Consider the following 23,553-nt stretch of genomic DNA (forward strand, 5'->3'; position numbering starts at 1 on the left):
TTTGGAGGAAGGCCAGAGGCTATCTGTAGTTGTAACATGGAGTGGGCGTGTCCGTGGGGACTACTCAGAGGGGACTTGAGTCCCCTCAAGTCACCTACTCAGAAGGTGAAGTGATATTGCATGTGTGTGTGCTCATTTACACCAGTGCTTGCCCCAAAGCAGCATCTAATTACTGCAAAATGATTACTGCACATAGGAGGTGCGGCTGAGGAACTTCCCAGGAAACCTTGAAAGGGCCAGCACCAAGCTTGGCTCTTCTAAGTTCTAGAAATCCATGAGGATTTTATATACTTTAATTTGCTTCTTTCTTGCCTCTAACAGATGTTCCAGCCAGTGGGATGTATTTCATGACATATGAGTGGCTGAAAAATATCTTGACGCCAGAGGGAAAGAGGTGAGGAGAATAGAAGAATGCAGAGGCCACTTTGCTCAGTCATGGGTTTGTTGCCCTTTACTGTGAGTGGGTCTGAAGGCAGAGTGGGGCTTGCTTCTGGCTCCGTGTCCACTTTCCTGTCCTTGCTGCTGAGACCCAGCTAACACTGCTTACTCTGTACTTCACCTGCTGGAGGAAGTATATGAAAGAAGTTCATGAAACCTCCTCCAAGGAGTGGCAGCTACCATGTCACAGGAGCCCTGACCTTGGACCTCCTCCCTCTGGCCAGCCTCTCCCTCGGTGAAACTGCCCCATCTGCCAAGGGGGGGGGATGGTTCGAATGCCTTGCTCATAGCCTTTGTCTGACTGGGGCTGCGGTTGGTATTCTGCAGTGTCAGTGAGCTCAGTGTGCCTCGGATCCTGGTGGCTGGGGGCATCGCAGGGATCTTCAACTGGGCTGTGGCAATCCCCCCGGACGTGCTCAAGTCCCGCTTCCAGACTGGTTAGTGGAGGGTAGTGGGGTAGATGGGGGTGGACTGGGTACCAGAACTGGCTGCCCCTGGGGTGCGAGCTCTTAGGGCCCTGGAGATACTCTCCACAGCAGCACCCAGCAGCTCTCTGACCAACATTTTCCCTTACAGCCATTTGTGTCCTAGGAACCCTAGATTCATTTCCTTTTGGCCAGAACACAAAATAAGTGAGATAAGCAGTCAGATCAACTCTGCTGCCTTCCCATGAGCAGAAGGACTCTTACGTTCTTCACTTTTCCTCTTCACTCCCTCAGCATCAGTAATCCAGACATTGTATGTTTATCCCAAGGTGAATGGTGTTGTCTGTGGACTGGTCCCAGATGACCTGGAGGGTGTCCTCTTCCTGATGCCGTGACCCAGCGGGAAGACTTGATTATGGAACTGTCCCCGTATAGGTTACTATATGCAGGTCAGGAAACTTCCTAAAGCCTTAACAGTTGGATTCCACCCACAGCACCTCCTGGAAAATACCCTAATGGTTTCAGAGATGTACTGAGAGAGCTGATCCAGAACGAAGGAGTCACATCCTTGTATAAGGGGTTCAATGCGGTGATGATCCGAGCCTTTCCAGCCAATGCGGTGAGTGGAAGGCAGTGGCTATGCTTTCCCTTCAGGGCTTAGAGCAGGTTCCTAGGTCTAGATGGGCTGACTTTTGCTTATTCCTAGGATTGGATTGGGGGCTCAGTTTTCCCCAAATCCCACCCTCAGCCAGAGCCTCCTTATTTGCTTCTTTTCCTGAAGCTTCAGGAGGAGTTGTCTTTGGGATTCTTTGAGGGGAGGGGCTTTTTTTTTTTTTTTTAAGATTTTATTTATTCATTTGAGAGAAAGGAGAGAGCACAAACAGGGGGAGGAGCAAAGGGAGAAGGGGGAAGCAGCCTTCCTGCTGAGCTGGGAGCCTGACATGAGGCTTGATCCCAGGATTTAGAGATCATAGCTGGAGCCCAAGGCAGATGCTCAACGATCTGAGCCACTCAGGTGCCCCATGAGGGGAGGGGTTTTGATCTCCTGACTTGGTCATCAGAAGTGGGTAGTTGTGAGACATGGATTTTCTTCCCCTCGCAGGAATATGAAAGCACAGCTTGATTCCCTGACCTGGGGTGGGAACGAAGTTGGGGAGGGGTTCTGATAAAGTCACGGAAGGGTTCTGGTCCTGACAGGGTCAGCCAAGCATGGTGCTGGGGTCTTTGTGATAGTCCCAACTCCTACTAGCTTTTTTCTTCCTTCTAACCCCTTCTCAGGCCTGTTTCCTTGGCTTTGAAGTTGCCATGAAGTTCCTTAATTGGGCCACCCCCAACTTATGAAGCTGAAGGCTGCTCAAGGCTTCTGGAAGATGGAAGCTATCATAGAGGAAAAGCTGTGGGCAGGACTAGGCAGTCCTGAAGGCAAAGGGAGGGGAATGGTGGGATCAGAACTCTGTACATGGACTTGTTGAGACCATTGCCTTAATGACATCCTCTACCTGGTATAACTTGGTGTGCCATTTTGAAACTTGAATTTACTCATGTCAGTTTAAGGGATCTCAAGAGGATTTAGAGGTGGAGTAAGTAGCTTCTAGACCAGATACCACCTATGGTCAGAGAGCTATCTACTGGTGGACTACAGGCCCTACTACACCCAAAATACTACTCAAGAAGGAGAGAATCTCAGCTTCTCACTGGAGACACTATGCATGTTTTCAACCAGCTGACCAAGAGTTGGTGTTGTCTTCAATCCCTATCCAGGAACACCCACCAGATTTCCAGGGTTATCACTTAATTCTGGCCTACACATGGGGATGTGGACTTGAAGGCCACATCTCTCTGTCCAAGTGGACTGAGCAAAGGTGCCTAGGGGCGGATAGCCTGTTAACAGGTTGAGTTTTTCTTTCTAATGCATGCAAGTAATCAAAGCTAAAACTACAGTAGCCTAATTTCCCAGGAGTAGATGGAGAGCTTTCCCTCCTACACAGGAGGGTTTTGAATCAATAGTTCTAGCCTGCTGAGATAAGTGACAAAGCCTGGGGTGTAGGAAAGGCTCTTTTCACACACTCTTTTCTCATGAGAGCGCCCTATTTTAACAGAAAACAATAAATATTGTTTCTAATTTTTGCATTGTGTGAAATTATTTTGATTCTGGGTCATTTCAGCAGGCAGCCTGTGGCTTTGGTGGAAGTTGTCAGGGATCTGGTATCCTTCTTGGTGGCTCCAGGCAGGGGATTTAGGAGGAGGAAGAAGAGGAAGTTTAGGCTAGCCCAGCCTTCCGACTGCCCTAGCAGCAACTGCCTGATGGGGAAGTGGGGGAGCTTGATTGCTAACTATTCCCATAGCCCTCAGTACAAGCCTGCAGCCCTTCCTTTTACTCTTTCACCTCTCTGCCCTGAGCTAACAGAGAGTTGATTGTTCTAAAAGCCAGAAGCACTCCTGACTTATCATAGGAGTTTGGGGGTCACTGTGATCTGATGTCACCAGCCGGGCTTTGCTAATTAGACTTTTGGTGATGCACAGGTACATCCAGAGGTGGTAAGGGAGCCAAGTTAATTTGTCCTTGTCTGGTGGCTGGCAAGGCTACCAGAGCTGGGCTTCTCTGGCATTGTCCCACCTGGCAGTCACAGTTACAGTTCTGCTGGTACGTCCCACCTTGCCGCAGCTGCAGGGAGACCCTGGGACTTTGGCTTTAGTGCCATGACTCTGCATAAGGGGATGAGGGGGCAGGGACCCACCCCCATCTGAGAGTGGGCGTGGCCAGCCTGGCAGGAAGCTAAAGATTTGGGGGTTTAAGGAAGGATACTTTATTCCTGGGAAGATATTCTTGGGTGACCAGAAAGGAATTATGGTCAAGCAAAAACAACAAATAACATTGTTCAGAGATGAAAATTGTGTGCCCTCTGCCTAGGAAGATTAATTCAGTGTTATGCCTGCTCCCTAATGCTGCAGGATGTCTTTATTTAATCTCTCTCTGGTTTGGAGAAGGCCGCATAAGTGTTTCTTGAAGCTGTTGGCAGCAGCCTGTCCTTGAGCTAATCCTGCAACCCCAGCCTTTGCCTGGAAGCCCCTGTGAGTGCATTTGCATTCTAGCCAAATGACAGCCATTCCCATGGCTCAGGATCACTTTTACAGTCCTTGCGTCTGGCTAATTTGCCCTTTGAAACAGCTTCTATTTTAAAATGGAATGTTTCGTTTCCTTGATGTTAGTGGTGATAGATTCTTCTACTCCTTTGGTTGTTCGATAGGTGTTAAGTCAAATAGGGGAGCCCCAGGAGACGTATTTGTGAAGGGAGCAGAGCAGATGGTGAGTAAGTCCCTCTTGGCTGGCACTTCCTTTTTATGATGCACTTTGAAATGCCACCTGTTCCTGATATATCTCTGCTGTCCGTGATGGGGGTGAGGGTGGGGGAAAGGCTGGGGCCCTCCTCAACAATTTCTCTGTCATAGGCAGCATTTAGAAGCCAGACAGCAGGTGTTAAAACAACCAGTCGGTGATAACAGCCTCACCCAGGCACAAAGAAGAGTATAACTGGGTCAAAGGTGAGGGGCAGCCAGTGGAATGTTGCAACAAGCCTATTAGAAGCAACAGTAGTGCCATTTTCTGTTGTAAGGTCATACCATCTCCACCCACAGTTCTTTCCCTACAGTTCTCTTGAGGCTGAAGCCCCTGTGCCCTTTCTAACCTTCCCATGGGTTTATTCTTTTTTTTTTTTTTTTTAAGATTTTATTTATTTGACAGACAGAGATCACAAGCAGGCAGAGAAGCAGGCAGAGAGAGAGGGGGAAGCAGGCTCCGCGCTGAGCAGAGAGCCCAATGCAGGGTTCGATCCCAGGACCCTGGGATCATGACCTGAGCCGAAGGCAGAGGCTTTAACCCACTGAGCCACCCAGGCGCCCCTATCCTTATTACTTTATCTCCATGTAACTCGATATTTAGTGGGCATGGATTTTTACCCCACTTTTGGATGTGGAAGTCAATGCTCAGACCCGGTAAGCTGATCTGCCAAGATCACTGGCAGATCGATAATAGAGTGCAGATGACAGAGTTATGTCTGGGTGTCCACAGGCCTGAAGAAAGGGTTGTGATGCTATCAGAGGCTGTCCTGGGACTGCTTGGCCCAAGCTCCAGGAGGCATGTCTGTACTACAGGGTCAAAGCCGGGCCACTGGCCTGTGAGTGAGGCCACAGGTAGCAGAGAGTCCCAACAGGTACCGGGAAAGCCCCAGGACCAGATGTTCCCTGAGGGCTCTCTTTTCTGTTTTCTCTGCTCTGGTGAGCATATAGGCCTGTGGCTCTCCAGCCAGCCTTTCCCTTGCTTCCCAGGGTCTGTTCTTTCCTTGAGGGGTCTCCGAGGCTGACCCAAGGTCCGCTGCAGAAACTGATACTTTCTTGGGACACAGTGTCCTGGGGAGAGGGTGACTCACAGGTGCAGAAACAGGTGGCCTGGGAATTAACTCCTCCCTGGGGCATGGATGCCTGTTAAAATAGAGACTTCCTGGACCAAAGGCAGTGGCCTTATATGAGGCCACTTATATGAGGGAGGCATTATAGAGGCTGAAGGACAGCTTGGGTGATGACAGAGAAAACATAGCCCACTTTACCAAGCCTTCCTGTCCAAGAGGCTCATAAACACTTCTGAAGCAAAAGAGAAACTGATGGTGGTAGATACTAATGAGCTGGGAAGACTGGACCAGAGGGGCTGGCATGCAGGGGTGGTCAGATCACCAACAGGTTCCAGGAGATAGGTAGGGGAGTGGAATGGCCTAGAGATCCCTTTTGGGCAGAGAAGAGGGAGGTGTTGCTGCTTGGGCTGAGTCCATTCCCCTACTCCCAGTATGCAGAGGGTATCAGAGGGCAGAAGGTGTATACACTGGGAGGTCTGGGCCAAGAGCAGTCTCCCAGAGGAGTCTGGGGGAGTTTGGGTGTTTCTCTTCCTCCTAGAAAGAAAAAAAAAATGCTTTCAAATAATAAACCTATCAAGAGTACATGAAATCCACTGTTTCATTGGAAACAATAGTTGGTACCCTACCCATGTTCATTTTCACCAGACCCACTGCTGTCAGGCTAAACATGCACCTCACCTGTGTTACTGTGATTACTAGTTGTAAATATCTCTGAGAACCAGCCCCATTGTGTTCGCGTCTGCCCGTGGTTGGTGGTGTGGCAGTCTGTGCAAGCTCCGACTTCCTGCTGGGGAGTGACTCCTAGGACTGGTGCTTGGAGCTGAGCACCTGTCAGGCCTCTTCTCTACCACAGGCTCTATATTTCTCTTGCTTCTGAGGGTCTCTGTTTTTGCCTTGTCCCCCACCATCACTTACTGTTGGCAGCTGTTTTCTGGTCACCTGCTGTCTGTGGGTTTGGTTGCCACGGTAACCTCTAGTGTTGTAGCTGGACAGGCTTGAATGAAGGCACTCCTAGGAGGGTGAGGGTAGAAGATGTAGGATTCAGGGCCCTGGTATTCTCTCTTGCTCTAAGGCACTCTTCTTTGACCCTCTCAAATGAGGATTCATGAAGGCCTTTGGGACTCCACTTACAACAGAAGGGCTTCCCAAAGGGGCGCCTGGGTGGCTCAGTGGGTTGGGCCGCTACCTTCGGCTCAGGTCATGATCTCGGGGTCCTGGGATCGAGTCCCGCATCGGGCTCTCTGCTCAGCAGGGAGCCTGCTTCCCTCTCTCTCTCTGCCTGCCTCTCTGTCTGCTTGTGATCTCTCTCTGTCAAATAAATAAATAAATAAATAAATCTTAAAAAAAAAAAAAAAAAAAAAAAAGAAGGGCTTCCCAAAGATGCATCCCTGCTCTTGGACCAGGTGCTAGGGAGGGGAGCCAGGTAGGGCCTGGAGGCTGGCTGTCCATCCTTACTCTCAGGCTGGTTTGTGAGATAAGGAACAGCTATGGGGTTCCTGCTTTCTGTGGCCCTCATTCCCTCCAGGTCCAAAGATGCCCTTTGAACGCTGTGTTTGCTGGCTGGCTGGCTGGCCAAGCTTTGGGCCAACTGATAGCAAACCAGCCTACTCCTGGCAGAGGCTGATGGGAGTTTCCTTGAAGTGACCTGGAGAACCTGCCTACACCCAGCTCTGTCATCAGAGTAGCCTTCCTCTATCTTATTTTGTAATTGAGGTGAGAGTCCTAACTATACAGGTACCTGTCCCCCTTTAAAACATATAAAACCTGGGGGCACCTGGGGGCACTTGGGTGGCTCAGTGGGTTAAAGCCTCTGCCTTCGGCTCAGGTCATGATCCCAGAGTCCTGGGATTGAGCCCCAAATCGGGCTCTCTGCTCAGCAGGGAGCCTGCTTCCCTTCCTCTCTCTCTGCCTGCCTCTCTGCCTACTTGTGATCTCTGTCTGTCAAATAAATAAATAAATAAATCTTTAAAAAAAAAACATATAAAACCTGAAGAATGAGCAAGTAGGGGAGTGGAGTTGTGAATTTGCCTTACCAAAGGGTTGGTTGTAGGATTGTTTGAAGCAGGCAGATCCCCAGGTGTGGTGGTGCAGTGGGAGTGACACACAGGTCTTCTGGGTATGGGCTGATTCCTGGAATACTTGGAAGACTTGGTCTAAAGAGCAGAGAAGAGTTGATGAGTCCTGTCCCATTAGCTTCTTACTACCCATCCTTAATGAAGTGTTCATAGGCTGATATCAGAAAGCGCACTTTAAAGAAAAGGGTCCTAGTTCCTAGTTCTGAGACGGGTCAGGAGAGCAGTTTCACTGACTTCACTTGCTGTGTGGAAGAATTCATTCATTCATTCATTCATTCATTCAGTAAACCTTCTCCAACAGTGTGTGGTAAGGAATGAGCAGGAAACAAATTGGAGGGGCGCCTGGGTGGCTCAGTGGGTTAAAGCCTCTGCCTTTGACTCAGGTCATGATCCCAGAGTTCTGGGATCAAGCCCCGCATGGGGCTCTCTGCTCAGCAGGGAGCCTGCTTTCCCTGCTCTCTCTCTGCCTGCCTCTCTGCCTACTTGTGATCTCTGTCAAATAAATAAAACACACACACACACACACACACACACACACACAGGAAACAAATTGGACACTATCCCTGCTCTCACAAAGTAAATTGTGCAAGACTTCCCCCCTGGAGTCAAGGAACTTGTCCAGGGAGACAGAGCTGTTTGGAATCACAGGCTTGCCTAGCCTAGAAGGTGGATGGCTTCTGTACCAGCGGGGATCTGTTGCTCCTGTTTCCAGAAGCTGAGTTCCTAGCAGCACTGAACTCCTAGGTACGTGCCAAGCCAATATGAGAGGTCTTAGTGCTGATTTTAATTAATACTGGATAATTACCTGGTGGAGCTTAACCATCCCAAATGCCTTGGAGGTTCCCAAGCCTATAGCTCATTACTTTCTGTCTGGGCCCAGCAAAGAGAGGCAGGATTCTGTCCTATGCCCACTGGGCCTTTCGTCAGCACTGTGACCCAGAACAAGCACCTTTTTCTATTCCCTTCGATCTGGTGTGGGTGAAGGGGGCAACTTGGGAAATAGCCTAGCCTCTCCAGTTCACCTATGCCCCCTCCCTAGGGGCAAAGGATAACAGTGCCTTATGGTCTACTCAACACCATGAAACAGTGTGGGGCCAGGGTGGAGTGTGGGAAGAGAAAAGGCCTGCAGAATCCTGGTGGGAGTGCTTAAGAGGAGAAGAGACACAAAGGTGATTCCTGCTCTGCACCTTACTCCGTGCTCAGCATACATACTCTAACAGGTTTATTTCTCTCATGTGGCTCTCAAATTACTGTATCACTGAAACTCCTACCATCTATCACGCCTTTCCTGTTTGACATATCACAGAACCCTGCCAGATTTCTGAAGGTCCTACCGTCGTGCCACCATTCCACCCTGGGACCAGGGTGGTCCTGACTTGTTACCAGCCCTTTGCTCTTGCTGCCCTGTATGTTCAGATGGCTTTCCTCAAGATTTTCCTGTCGTGGGATCCTGTCCAGGTCTCGGAGTCAGCCTGAATGTCACCCCCTAAAGCGCGCCCTCTTGCTCTCCACGACAGCCGGAACCACACTGAAGTTGTAACGTGTGCCAGGCGTCGTCTGGCTATCTGGCTCTACTAGGCTCTACTGGAGCCTACCAAGTGCTGGCAAAGAGGAGGCTCTTACCGGATGTTGAAACAATATGTGAAAGGTCTTCCCGGCTAGGTGGGAAGCACCGAAGTCTCTCTTAAGCCAGTAGACCACTCATTCCCGGGACTCGACCCGAGACTGCACAGGACCTGCGGGCGGCCCAGCGGCGCACGCGCACTGGGGGCCGGCGGTCGGCGAGGGCGCGCACGCCCGCGGTCGCGTGCGTCACAACCCGGGCTCCTGCCCCGCCCGTCCCGCCTGCCCGCTCGTCGGTCCCCGCGGCGGCGGCGGCGGCGGCGGCTGTCCAGTGACAGCGGCGGCGGCACCAGGCCGGCCGTAGTAGCTTAGGGTCGTGCGGCCCGGAGACGCACACGGGCCGAAGGGCGGCGCGGCGCGAGGAGGGCCAGAGCCGGGTCGCGCGGGAGGAGACCTCGCGGGCGCCGGGCGAAAAGGCCGGCGTGAGGGAGCGCGGAGGCAGTGGCCGCCGGCGGCCCGGACCCGCCTGTTCTCGCGGCCGCCGCCGGCATGAGCCACATCCAGATCCCGCCGGGGCTCACGGAGCTGCTGCAGGGCTACACCGTGGAGGTGCTGCGGCAGCAGCCGCCGGACCTGGTCGACTTCGCGGTGGACTACTTCACCCGCCTGCGCGAGGCCCGCTCGCAGCCCGCCAGCCCGCCCGCCGCCCCTCCTTCCGGCTCCCAGGGTCTGGAGCCCGGCGCTGGCCTGGTCGCCGACGCGAAGGCGGACACCGAGTCGGAGGACGACGAGGACTTGGATGGTAGGCGGCGGGTTGGGCCGGCGTTCGTGGTGGGGGGGCGGAGGGGGCGGTGCTGGGGTCTCCAGCCGCGGTCTCGAGGGGCTGCGGGGGCCGACCACACTGGGCCGGGAGCTTGGAGCGCGCGAGCGGAGTTTGTCGGGCTTCCCCGAGCCGCGGGCGTGAGTCCCGCGTGCGCCACTTCCCAGCGGAGCTGGGCGGTCCTCCGAGCCCGGGAGCGCACCGAGGGAGTTGTCAGATTCAGCCTGGGAGAAAACGTGCGCCTTCGGCCCGCGTGGTGGCGCGGAGCCCACTGCGGCCTCGCCTCTGCGGGGGGACCCTTCGCCGGGATGGTTCCGAAGACTAGGACGTTCGTATCCGCCGACTTGTCTTCGATAACCAGGACGTTAACTTCGTTTGGAAATCACTCAGTTTGAAAAGTTATGGTGAAAACTTTACGCATAGACAAAAGTAGAGAGAGAAAAGGTGAAATGAACTATATGTCACCATCCACATTCAACAGTTTAAATATGTCACAAATGTTTCATCTCTACTTTTTTTCCTTTGCTTTGCTTAAGGGTTTTTTTTTTTTTTTTATTCACATACAATGTATTATTTGTTTCAGGGGTGAAGGTCTGTGATTCATCAGTCTTAGACAATTCCAAGCACTCACCATAGCACATACCCTCCCTAATGTCCCATCACCCAGCTACCCTATCCCTCCTCCCCTGACCCCCCAGCACCCCTCAGTTTGTTTCCTGAGATTAAGAGTCTGTTACGGTTCAGTTCGTCTCCCTCCCCGGTCCCATCTCGTTTCACGCTGAAGTATTTTAAAGCAAATCCCAGTCAGGTCATTTCACCTCTGCATAACTGGGCATGTATTTCTTAAAATATTCTTAGTATTTCTTGAAATTTAAAATATTTCTTAAAATATACGTAATATATATTTCAATTTCGCTAAAACGATTGGATCAAATTCGGTGAGGGTAAACAGTAACTATCTTGTTTAGCATGTAGGGTGCAGGAAAAAAAGACAAGTAACACTTTCTATATCTGATTTAGGCAAGGTTGTCAAAGAACAATTCCATTTTCTTTGTTTGCTTCAACATAGGCTTTGTCAGTTTAACAATAGAATGATCCTAGGCTTGAACCGCCAAAATTTAACAAAACAATGAAAACAGAGACAAAGTTAGAGACTCAGTGTTCTTAGAGCATGGTGTGGGGGGGCGGGAAATGTAGTTTTGAGTAGAATCCACATTCAGGTCCGTTAGCTGGGAGTTTATCTGTCCTTGCTTTTGGAGATTGTAAGCTTCAGTGTTGTGGACAACTTCCCATAGTTTATTTACCGTTAAGAGTTGAAATGGTTCTCAGTTTTTCTTTGATATTTTGCACATTAAATTATGAGATTTTTGCCTTAAGCTTAGAAGTCAAATTGTTATTTTCCAGATCTCTTCCAAAGACTTGCTTTGTGGTCTAAGACAAGTGGTTAAACCTATTTGATTTCAGATTCACTTATCTTTAAAATGGGGACAGTGACAATGATCTCTCAGGGATAAATGTATCTCTAAAAGTTTTACTTCAGGAGTGACTCCTCATTTGTTTCACTGTCGTATCTATAAATCACAAAGCTGTAAGTTGCTTTGTGGAATTTTTATGTACACATATTAGTCTTTTAGACATTAGTCCCAGATGAGTAAAATGGCATATATAGGTTTTGTGTTATGTCTGTATTCATTGTCATCTTTGATATCTTTTTCAAAATTCAGTTGATTTAAATCTTTGTAATTCTGTGCTTTATTTTATTGGCGTGTAAATATTTGTTGTTTGTATCTCTAACGTGGCTGTGCTACATATAATTATAGAAATCAATACTAGGTGAACTTCTGTTTACAGATAATAGACTAAAAATACATTGCACACAATGAGATACCACTTCACACCCATGAGGATGGCTGTTATGAAAAAAAAAAATTGCAAGTGTTGGTGAGAAGGTAGAGAATTGGGAGCCCCTGTTCATTGCTGTTGGGAGTGTAAAATGGTCTATATGCGGTGGAAAAATGGTTTGGCAGGTCCTCAAAAAATTAAAGAATTACCATATGATTGAGCAATTTCACTGCTATGTATATATGCCAAAGAATTGAAACTGGGGAGCCAAATGTACAGTTACATGCCAGTGTTCATTGCGGCATTATTCACAGTAGCCAAAAGGTAGAAACAACCCATGTCCCATCAGCAGATGAATGCATAAATAAATTGTCGTATGTATATGTACTATGAAATACTATTCATCCTTTAAAAGGAATGAAATTCTTTTTTTTTTTAAAGATTTTATTTATTTATTTGACAGAGATCACAAGTAGGCAGAGAGGCAGGCAGAGAGAGAGGGAAGCAGGCTCCTCGCAGAGTAGAGAGCCCGATGTGGGGCTCGATCCCAGGACCCTGAGATCATGACCCGAGCCAAAGGCAGAGGCTTTAACCCACTGAGCTACCCAGGCGCCCCAAGGAATGAAATTCTAATACATGCTGCAACTTGGGTGAACCATGAACACATTATGCTAATCCAGTATGCCAGACACCAAAAGACAAATATTATATAATTCTGCTTATCTGAGGTACCTAGAATGGGTAAATTTCATAGAGACCAAAAGTAGGATAAAGGTTAGCTGGAGCTGGTAATAGGGTGTTATTGTTTAATGGGTATAGAGTTTCTGTTTGGGATGATAAAGTTCTGCAATTGGATAAGGGTGATGGTTGCACAACACTGTGGATGTACTTAATGCCATGAGTTGTACACTTAAATGGTTAAAATGATAAGTTTTGGGGCGCCTGGGTGGCTCAGTTGGTTAAGTGAATGCATTCAGCTCTGGTCGTGATCCCAGAGTCCTGGGATCGAGTCTTACATTGGGCTCCCTGTTCAGTGGGGAGTCTGCTTCTCCCTCTGACCCTTGCACTTCTCTTTCCCTCTCTCACTCTCTCTCTCAAAGAAATAAATAAAATCTTAAAAAATGGTAAGTTTTATGTATATTTCATCACAATTTTTAAAAAGATAAATACATTACATATCCAGTGATTAGGAACATTAGGGTAATAAGCCCACAATACCAAAAATAAGAACTAGGATATATAGAGCTGGATCTGTATGTAGCAAGAGAGATTTTGTTTAGTATGGCTAACCACCAATTCAGTTTATTTTTTAAATTTTAATTTTTATTTTTTTACCTATTCAGTTTATAAAACTGCTGTTTGAAACACTCAAAGAAGTTATTACCTGTTATTGGTTTGTTTTAATAACAGTAATGTCAAACAGCACACCAAGTACAAAGTATTATAATGAGTATTTAACTTTTGGGAAAACCTGAAGACTTCAGATGTATTAATAAGTTACTGTAACTATCCTCACAAGAACAATAAATTGGCATCCAGACTTGATTTACTTCTGTACTTACCGTAAAACATTTATATCTGTGGGTCTTCCAGCATATATATATATATATATATATATATATATATACATACACATACACACACACACATATATATACACATATGTGTATACATATGTGTATATATGTGTATATATGTGTATATATATATAAATATATATATACACACACACACATATATACACATATATATACATATGTGTGTGTGTGTATATATATTGCATATAATTCATGTACTATATAATTCGCCCATTTAAAGTGTATAATTCAGTGGTTCCCCCCCCCAGTGGTTTTATTATATTCACAGATATGAGCAACCATCATCACAATCAGTTTTAGAACAATCAATTTTCATCACCCCCAAAACAACCTAATACCCTAGCCATCAATGCCAATATTTGCATTCCCCTCTAATGTGCTTTCTGTCTATAGATTTGCCTGTCGTGGACATTTCATATAAATGGAGTCATACAGTATATGGTCTTTGGCTCCTGGCTTTTGCTTAGCATCATATTTTCAAAGTTCATATTAATCTGTTACTCTTTTTTGTTGCTGAATACTATTCCATTGTATGGATATACCACATTTGTTTATTTAGTCATCAGTTGATAGACATTTAGGTTGTTTTCACTTTTTAGCTATTATGAATAATGTTGCTGTGAATATTCATGTGTACATTCATGTGGATGTATGTTTTCGTTTCTCTTTGGTATATATATGTAGGAGTAGAATTGTTTGACCATGTGGTAACTCTACGTTTAACTTTTTGAGGAACTGCCAGATTGTTTTCCAAAAGTGGCTGCACCATTTTACATTCTAACCCTTTACGTTAAGGATTCTAGGGGCACCTGGGTGGCTCAGTTGGTTAAGCGCCTGACTCTTGATTTCAGCTCAGGTCTTGATCTCGGGGTTGTGAGTTCAAGCTTTCCGTTGGGCTCCATGCTGGGTATGGAGCCTACTTAAAAACAAAACAAAACACAAAACAAAAAAAGCCCTCTCAATCTACGTATCTGTGTGCCACTACTACTGTCTTGATTACTATAGGTTTGTAGTAATTTTGAAATCAGTAAGTGTGAGTTCTTCAACTTTGTTCTTTTTCAAAATTGTTTTGACTTTTGGGGTTCTTTGAATTTCCATGTGAATTTTAGGATTAGTTTGTCAACATCTACAAGGAGGGCAACTGGGATTTTGATAGAGATTGCCTTAAATTTGTAGATTAATTTGGAGAATAACCATTTTAAAATTAAGTCATCTGAGCTATGCATATCGGATGTTTTTCCATTTGTTTAGTTCTTCTAAAGATCTTATGAATTAAAGAATAATAATGTTTTGTAGTTTTCAGATATAGGTTTTACACATCTTTTCTTAAATTAATTCCTAAGTAATTAATTCCTTTTGGTGTTATTGTAAATGGAATTGTTTTCTAACTTTCATTTTTAGATGGCTCATTGCAAGTATATAGAAATAGTTAATTTTTTAAAATATTGATCTTGTATCTTACAGCCTTGCTGAACTTGTTTATTAGTTCTAGAATTTTTTTTAGTGAATTCCTTAGGAATTTTCCCCAGCATTTTGTACTCCACAGTGTATACCACATAACATAGGAGTTGGTCCAAACAGCATTAGCAGAACTTTTTTGGAATTGTTTAATAATAATGGTCCTGCAGTTCAACTAGTGGCTCTCTCAGCAGAATTTTGACACTGTTGAACCACCCTCCCTCTTGACATTTGTGTCTTCATTTCCCTGGATTTCCATCCAATACTTGGCCTTGTCTCTGCCCTTTAAATGATATTTCACGATCTCCAGAATTTAGTTTGTTACCTTTTCTTCAGTGAGCAGCTCTCTTCCTGAGCTTTTTTACTGCCTTGAACCTGGACCTTCAAAATCAAAACTATAGCTTCACAACTTTCTTTGCTGATACAGATATGTGTTTATGCTCATTTTGCCAGCTGGTCATCTCTTATTCATCTCTCAAACTCATATGCCAAAAATTGATGTTGTTAGCATACTTGTCACACTGTGTTTCCTCTAAGTTTTAAAGCAATAAATCTAGGAATCAGTCTTTCTCTGTGTCTCTCACTTACTCATTGTATTCTCTGGGCTCTCTCATCTTGTCCTTCCCCCCTGTTCCTGTCTTAGGATTGGCTTTAATGGTAAGCATCTGTAGGCCTCCCACTCATATCTCCTCCACACCATCACTAAAATCACCCTTCTTCCACCCCTCCTTTTTAAATTGTAGTAAAATATACATAATGTAAAATTAACCATTTTAACTTTTTAAAAATTTTATTTATTTGACAGAGATTACAAGTAGGCAGAGAGGCAGGCAGAGAGAAAGGAGGAAGCAGGCTCCCTGCTGAGCAGAGAGCCTGACTTGGGGCTCGATCCCAGGACCCTGAGATCACGTCCTGAGCCCAAGGCAGAGGCTTTAATCCACTGAGCCACCCAGGTGCCCCATTTTAACTTTTTTTTTTTTTTTAAAGATTTTATTTTTAAGTAATCCCTATACCCAGTGAGGGCTCGAACTTTACAACCTTGAGATCAAGAGTTGTATGCTCCACAAATGATGTCCCCCATTTTAACTATTTTAAGTATACAATTCGGTGGCATTAATACATTCACAATACAACCACTTTGCTTTCTTTCTTTTCTTTTTTCTTAAATAAGCTCTATGCCCAGCATGGGACTTGAACTCACGACCCCAAGATCAAGAATCAATATGAATTTCGTGATCAGTTTTTCCATTTCTGTAAAAAAACCTGTTTTCTTAAATTTTGTCATCAGAGTGTTGATTGTGAATGTATACAACTACAACTGAGTTTTGTGTGTTGATCTTATACCCTGCAACCTGTGGATTCTTTAGGGTTTTCTGAATATAAGATCATGTAATAATCTGTGAATAGTTTTATTTGTTCCTTTTCAATCTGATTGCCTTTTTATTTATTTTTCTTGCCTGATTGCTGTGGCTAGGACTTCCAGTACTATCCTGAATAGAGTTGACTAAAGTGGGCATCCTTGTGGCACCTGGGTGGCTCAGTTGGTTAAGCGTCTGCCTTTGGCTCAGGTCATGATCCTGGAGTCTTGGGATCCAGCCGCCCATCAGGCTCCCTGCTCAGCGGGGAGTCTGCTTCTTCCTCTCCCTCTGCTTCTCCCCACCCTGCTCATGGGCATGCTCTCTCTCTCTCTCTCTGTCTCAAATAAATAAAATATTGATCTTATGACCCGAGCCAAAGGCAGAAGCTTAACCAACTGAACCACCAACCACCCAGGTGCCCTGAGGAAATTCCCATTAATTCCTAGTTGTTGAGTGATTTTATCATGAAAGGTTGTTGAGTTTTGTCAAATGCTTTTTTGTACATCAATTGAAATGACCATGTGGCTTTTCCCCTTCATTTTTTATTTTTTTATTTTTTAATTTAAAAAAATTATTTTTATTTATTTGACACAGAGAGAGATCACAAGTAGGCAGAGAGACAGGCAGAGAGAGAGAGAGGAGGAAGCAGGCTCCCCACTGAGCAGAGAGCCCCATGTGGGGCTCGATCCCAGGACCCTGAGATCATGATCCGAGCCGAAGGCAGAGGCTTAACCCACTGAGCCACCCAGGCGCCCCTCCCTTCATTTTTTAAATGTGGTGTATTACACTGATTGATTTTGTGTGTTGAGTTACCCTTGCATTCTTGGGATAAATCCCATTCGGTCATGGTGTAAGGTATAATCCTTTTGATATGTGGTTGGATGTATTTTGTTGTCATAATGATTTTTTGCTGCAGTTTGTAAATCAAGTGAATATATTATACTCTACTTAATTATTCTCCTTTTAGGTTGCCTGCAGTTGTTTGCTTATATGAACTTATTTTATGTATAGGGTTTTTTTTAAACAATTGATAATTTCTTTTTTCTTTTTTTTTTTTTTAAAGATTTTATTTATTTTTTTGACAGAGAGAAATCACAAGTAGGCAGAGAGGCAAGCAGAGAGAGAGAGAGGAGGAAGCAGGCTCCCTGCAGAGCAGAGAGCCCGATGCGGGGCTCGATCCCAGGACCCTGGGATCATGACCTGAGCTGAAGGCAGAGGCCTAACCCACTGAGCCACCCAGGCGCCCCCAATTTTTTCTTAAGATTTTATTTATTTGAGATAGAGAGGGAGAGAGTGAGTGAGAGAGCACAAGCACAGGGAGCTGCAGAGGGAAAGGGAAAAGGCTCCCCACCGAGCAGGGAGCATGACCCAAGACCCTGGCATCATGACTTGAACTGAAGGCATACATTTAGCCAACTGAGCCACCCAGGCACCCCAACAGTTGATAATTTATGAAGGTAGTTAATTTAAGTATCTGCAGGGGTGACTTCAACCTTGATTCCTGGCTCTGCTGATGGAGGGAATCTCTTTAACAATCTCAGGACTCTGTGAGCCTGTAAGTTGCATATGGGTCCTCATCTAAGAAAGATCCCAAGTCTTACTACCTTCACCACAAGGAGTTTGTTTGTTTTGATGTTTTTAGAGGGGGGTAGGGCAGACAGAATCTTAAGTAGACTGTATGCCCCATGTGGAACCCAACATGGGGCTTGATCTCACAATCCTGAGATCATGACCTGAGCCTAGATCCAGACCTGGATGCTTAACCAGCTGAGCCACCCAGGTGCCCCAGGGAGTTTTCTAAGTAGTGATTCTCAAGTCTCGTTAGGCACCTGAACTGGTCCTTCCATTTTGAGATTCTCTTCCTTTGCTCCTCTCATCGTGTTAGCATACACCTTCTTCACAGATTTTATGTTGTGGCTGGTTACGGTAATTCTAGTTTGGTGAATCGCCACCTCTGGTTCAGGGGTGACATTCCGTTATATTTAAGAGCCATGGATGCAGTTCAGCTTCCTGACGGGATTGTTCCTCAGGGAGAGCCAGTACCCCAGGCTCCACTGCTGCTGTGACCATGTCTTCCTCAAAGAGTATACAAGCCTTTTTAACATTTTTGGCTTGATCTCCTAGAATATATTGCTACAAATAGAACTATTAGGTGAAAATGTACTTTTGTTTGTTATTTATTAAGTACTATATGGTCATATGCTTTTTAGAAGGATTGTGCTGATCACCACACGCAGTCACCAGCAACATGTGTGAATACAAAGTTTGCGGTACATTTGATAACACAAGGTATTAAAATTCTTTAAAAAGTACTAATTTTTGGAAATTTTTTTCTCAATGTTTTAATTTCAATTTATTCATTTTAGGAAGGTTGAACCTTTATCTTATCTCTGGTCACATTCAAGGTCGGGTTGTATACTTGAGATATGTATTTTGATTAGTTGATAAGGATTATTGACTCCTTGCTTTTGGAAGGAGAGGGAGAGAGGAAAGTCAGGGTTTACTCCTCACATTCCATCTGGGGTGAACCTAGCATTATTCTTGGCATACTACAGGGATGATGCTGTTACTAAAGATACTAGGTAGAGGAAAGCTGTTGTTTCTCTATTCACAGCACTCTGACACGACCTGGAGTTAATGCAGATCGCACAGGTTAAGGGCTCAGTCCCGCAAGATGGGACCCTACTTCAGAGGCTAATCACAAGTCCCAGCGTCCTGTACTTCTAGCTGACCATCTGTAAATTGGGGGCTTCCACAACCCCCTCCTGGACTTTGATAATTTGCTAGAATGGCTCACACAGCTTAGGAAAGTACTTCATTTACTGTTAAACCATTTTTACCATAAAGGATACAAGTCAGGAACAACCAAATGGAAGAGATGCCTATGGCAGGGTATATGGGAAGGGGCCTGTGCCCCTCTGAGCATAGGACCCTCCCAGCATCTCAGTGTGTTCAGCTTGGAAGCTCTGAACCCATTTATTTTAGAGTTTTTCTGGAAGTTCTATTATGTAGGCACAATTGATTAAATCATTGGTTATTGGTGATGAGCTCAATTCCCAGCTCTTCTCCCCTCCCTGGAGGTCAAGGGGCAGAAAGTTCCAATCACCTGGTTGGTTTCTCTGGTAACCAGCCCCCATCCTCCTTATTAGCTTCAACTTCGGTTATGGTTGATAGGGGCTTATTAGGAATAACAAGACACTCCTCTCAGCCACTCAGGAAATTCCAAGGGTTTTAGGAGCTCTGTGCCAGGAACCAGGGCCAGAGATCAAACATATATTTCTTATTATATCACAATATCCCACTCAGAAATGTTAGGATTAATCTTTCTCTCTCCCCTCCCTCTCTTCCTTCCCTTCCCCTTTTTCCCCTTCCCCCCACTTTTTTCTTTCCTTTTTTTTTTTTTTTTTTTAGATTTTATTTATTTGTCAGAGAAAGCGCTCAAGCAGGGGAAGTGGCAAAGGCAGAGAAGCAGGCTCCCTGCTGAGCAAGGACCCCCCCCCCCCCCACCCCCATACAGGATTGGATCCCAGGACCTGGGATCATGACCTGAGCTGAAGGCAGACGCTTAACTGACTGAGCCACCCAGGTGTTTACCCCTCCACACACTTTTTTTCTTAATTAAGGGGAAGACAGAGTTGGATCGGTTGCATGAATTTGATAGGTTTGCAGGGTGGCCAGGTGGAAATAGCCATAGTAACGACAGGCCTGGAACCAGGAAGCATGTCAAGACTGGGGGGCACCTGGGTGGCTCAGTGGGTTAAGCCTCTGCCTTCGGCTTGGGTCATGATCTCAGGGTCCTGGGATCGAGCCCCGTGTCGGGCTCTCTGCTCAGCAGGGAGCCTGCTTCCCTTCCTCTCTCTCTGCCTGCCTCTCTGCCTACTTGTGATCTCTGTCTGTCAAATAAATAAATAAAATCTTAAAAAAAAAAAAGACTGGAAGAGAGGTGTGGGAAGCTATCAGTGTGGTATGGAAGTGGATGAGGCTATCCAGGTCGAAGAGAATAGGGCTGTGACATGATCCTGGGGACCTCTGACATTCTGGTTTTAAAAAGTGTGGATAAGTGCCAAGATTGAAGACTTAAGTTAGGATGGGGATGAGAGTAGTCTCTGACTTTTTTTTTCCTCCCCTCACTCCTTACGTTCATCTTTTTGCAAGCTCTATGAAATACTGCAGTTATTACCTTCAATTATTTACCTCCGCTGTACTAGCTTTGATTCCATATGTTTGATGATTCTGTTTTGCTTTCTCTTTTTCTTTTTGTAATTGAGATACATAAAATTCACCTTTTTAAAGAATACAATTCAGTGGTTTTTAGTACATTCACAAAGTTGTGCAACCATCACCGCTGTATAATTCCAGACCATTTACGATACACCAAAAGAACCCCTATACCCATTATGGTCACTGCTCATCTCTCCCTCTCCCCCTGGCAACCAGCAATCTATCTTCTGTCTGTATGGATTTTTATTCCGCACACTTCATGTATGTGGAATTATATGTGTTCTTCTGCTCCTGGCTTCTTTTACTTAACGTGATGTTTTCAAGGATTATCAATATCACAGCATCTCTCAGTGCTTCATTCCCCTTTATGGCCAAATGCTATTCGATTATATGAATAATTTGCATTCTGTTCATTCATCAAATTATCTATTATTTTAAAGATTTTATTTATTTATTTGACAGAGAGAGATTACAAGTAGGCAGAGAGGTGGAAACTGACTCCCTGCCGAGCAGAGAGCCTGATGCAGGGCTTGATCCCAGGACCCTGAGATATACTGTGATTTGTTTATCCATTAATCAGTTGATAGGCACTGGGCATTTTCTACCTTTTGGCTGTTATGAAGAGTGCTGGTCTTGGGATGCCTGGGTGGCTCAGTTGGTTGAGCAGCTGCCTTCGGCTCAGGTCATGATCCCAGCGTCCTGGGATCGAGTTGCACATCGGGCTCCTTGCTCGGCGGGGAGCCTGCTTCTCCCTCTGCCTCTGCCTGCCATTCTGTCTGCCTGTGCTCTCTCTCTCTCTCTCTCTCTCTGACAAATAAATAAAATCTTAAAAAAAAAAAAAGAGTGCTGGTCTTGTATACCTGTGCATTTACTTGTGTGAGTACCTGTTTTCAGTTCTTTGAGTAGCATTGTGAGGTCATATGGCAGTTCTCAGCTTAGCTTTTTGAGGAGGTGCCAAATGTTTTTCCATGGTGGCTGAACCATTTTACCTTCTTGCCAGTGTACTTGGATTTCATTTTCTCCATGTCATTGCCCACCTTTGTCTTTTTGATTATTGCCATTCTGGTGGGTGTGAAGTGTATCTTATTATGGTTTTCATTTGCATTTCCCTAATGACAAACAGTGTTTCATGTGCTTGTCTATTTGTATATCTTATTTGGAGAAATGTCTATTCAGGTCCTTTGTCCATTTTTTAAAAAAGATTTTATTTATTTATTTGACAGATAGAAATCACAAGTAGGCAGAGAGGCAGGCAGAGAGAGAGAGAGAGAGAGAGAGAGAGAGGAGGAAACAGGCTCCCTGCTGAGCAGAGAGCCCGGTGTGGGGCTGGGTCCCATGACCCTGAGATCATGACCTGAGCCAAATGCAGAGGCCCAACCCACTGAGCCACCCAGGCACCCGCCTTTGTCCATTTTTAAATTGGGTTGTCTTTGTTTTTGAGATGTAAGAGATTTTTACATATTTCAGATACTGGTTCCTAACCCAGTATGTGATTTGCAAATGTTTTTTCCTATTTTGTGAGTTGTCCTTTTACATTCTTGAAGGACACATGTTAAATTCTGATAAAGTTTAGTTTTTGTGTTTTTTTCTTTTCTTGCTGTTCTTTGAGTGTCATACCCAGTCTAGACCCTGGCTCTCTTCTTGTGCTTGGACAACCACAGTAGTTCCTTCTCTCAGACACCTTGCTTGCCTCTCCAGTCCATTTTCCACCTAGTAGCCAGAGATTTTTTTTTTGTTTTTATTTTTAAAATATTTTATTTATTTATTAAAGAGCCAGCACATGCGGGGGTAGTGGCAGACAGAGGCAGTGGGAGAAGCAGACTCCCTGCTGAGCAGGGACCGTGATTCGGGGCTTCATTCCAGGGCTCTGGGATCATGACCTGAGCCAAAGGCAGACGCTTAACTGACTAAGCCACCTAGGCACCCCGAGAGAGTTTTTTTTTTTTTTTTTAAGATTTTATTTATTTATTTGACAGAGATCACAAGTAGGCAGAGAGGCAGGCAGAGAGAGGAGGAGGCAGGCTCCCCGCCGAGCAGAGAGCCCTATGCGGGGCTCGATCCCAGGACCCCAAGACCATGACCTGAGCTGAAGGCAGAGGCTTTAACCCACTGAGCCACCCAGGTGCCCCCCGAGAGAGATTTTTTTTTTTTAAAGATTTTATTTATTTATTTATTTGACAGACAGATCACAAGTAGGCAGAGAGGCAGGCAGAGAGAAAGGAAGGGAAGCAGGCTCCCCGCTGAGCAGAGAGCCCGATGTGGGGCTCGATCCCAGGACCCTGGGATCATGACCTGAGCTGAAGGCAGCGGCTTTAACCCATTGAGCCACCCAGGTGCCCCCCGAGAGAGATTTTTTTAAATGGAGATCAGATCGCATCATTTTTCAGTTTAAATCCCCTCACTGAAAGGGAAATGAAATCCACCTATCTTCTGTGGTCTGTACAATCCTGCAGGGTTTGGTCCCTGTCTTTCTCTTTACCTTCTCTCTCTAGCCCTACCCCTCCTTGCTTGTTAAACTTATTCTTACACTAGCCTCTCTCTCCCCCAGTACTTTTTGATTGCGCCTGGCCCTTCCTCACTCTTTCTCCCCCTGGCTTTGACCACGTGGCACTCTTTTAGGACTCCGCTTCAGAGAGACTTTTTCGGATTGCCTGCTTAGAGTGGATCTCTCTGTTGAGGTTTAATGGCACCCCACGTGGTTATGTCAAAGCTCTGTAATGATCTGGAATTCTCATTTGCTTTTTGTTATTTCTCTGTCAGTAGGATGGAAGTTCTTTGGGAATGGGAAGCTTTCTGTCTTATACTTTGTCTCCAGTGCTTAGCTTATACCTGGCCCATAGTGAATACCTAAAAAACTCTTGTTGAGTAAATGAGCGAGTGTATAATGGGGGGCTGATTTTGGAGACTGATACCATGGTGTACACTGTGAGAGCACAGAGATGGGAGCTACAGAATTCACTGGTCAGTCAGTGGTGTTGGAAGCAACGGGAGAGGTCAGCGGTGGTGAAGGCTGGTGTTCACATGGTTGCAGTCAGCTGTGAGTCTCAGGATGTTGTGTGTTGGTCGCAGCCTGGTGTTAAGCAGTGTTGTGGGTAGATAGGCCTTTGCACTTTTTATTGTGATTGCAAGACACCCTTCAGCAATTACCATTAGGAAAGAAAGGTTTAAGGAAAAAAAAAAAAAGAATAAAAGTTTAGTATTTACAGGACCTGGAAATTACACAGCACACATGGAACCACACAGCAAGAATGTTGTATGGGATGGGAGGAGAGTGCGTGAATGCAGGCCTGGGAATGAGAGGGCATGAGCACGCACAGGCCTGGGGTTCTACTTTTATTAGAGTTGAAGA

The 23,553-nt window shown here is 45.6% G+C and overlaps 2 protein-coding genes and 1 long non-coding RNA gene across 4 annotated transcripts in view; 2 read left to right on the plus strand and 1 right to left on the minus strand.

Moving 5' to 3' along the window:
- SLC25A20 (solute carrier family 25 member 20) overlaps positions 1 to 2,990 on the plus strand; it is a 29,877-nt gene extending 26,887 nt beyond the window's left edge. The window contains exons 6-9 of the mRNA XM_047694462.1: positions 322 to 394; positions 766 to 875; positions 1,358 to 1,482; positions 2,142 to 2,990. Coding sequence (XP_047550418.1) covers positions 322 to 394; positions 766 to 875; positions 1,358 to 1,482; positions 2,142 to 2,204 — 371 coding nt within the window. The 3' untranslated portion in view covers positions 2,205 to 2,990. The remainder of the gene's footprint in view (positions 1 to 321; positions 395 to 765; positions 876 to 1,357; positions 1,483 to 2,141) is intronic.
- On the minus strand, positions 2,983 to 9,097 carry LOC125080604 (uncharacterized). 2 transcript variants are annotated; one of them, XR_007121425.1, is made up of 4 exons: positions 8,968 to 9,097; positions 7,303 to 7,422; positions 6,209 to 6,280; positions 2,983 to 5,803 (listed from the first exon to the last, which is right to left on the minus strand). It is a non-coding gene; the product is annotated as an uncharacterized LOC125080604 (long non-coding RNA). The 2 variants fall into 2 exon arrangements; XR_007121424.1 differs by having other exon boundaries at positions 6,185 to 6,280.
- Positions 9,098 to 9,204: 107 nt separating this feature from the next.
- The window catches only part of PRKAR2A (protein kinase cAMP-dependent type II regulatory subunit alpha), a 116,199-nt gene continuing 101,850 nt past the window's right edge, over positions 9,205 to 23,553 (plus strand). Inside the window, exon 1 of the mRNA XM_047694447.1 lies at positions 9,205 to 9,709. Within this exon, the coding sequence (XP_047550403.1) occupies positions 9,457 to 9,709 (253 nt within the window). The 5' untranslated portion in view covers positions 9,205 to 9,456. The remainder of the gene's footprint in view (positions 9,710 to 23,553) is intronic.

Source organism: Lutra lutra, chromosome 1, assembly GCF_902655055.1.
Source record: "Lutra lutra chromosome 1, mLutLut1.2, whole genome shotgun sequence".
Classification (NCBI taxonomy): domain Eukaryota; kingdom Metazoa; phylum Chordata; class Mammalia; order Carnivora; family Mustelidae; genus Lutra; species Lutra lutra.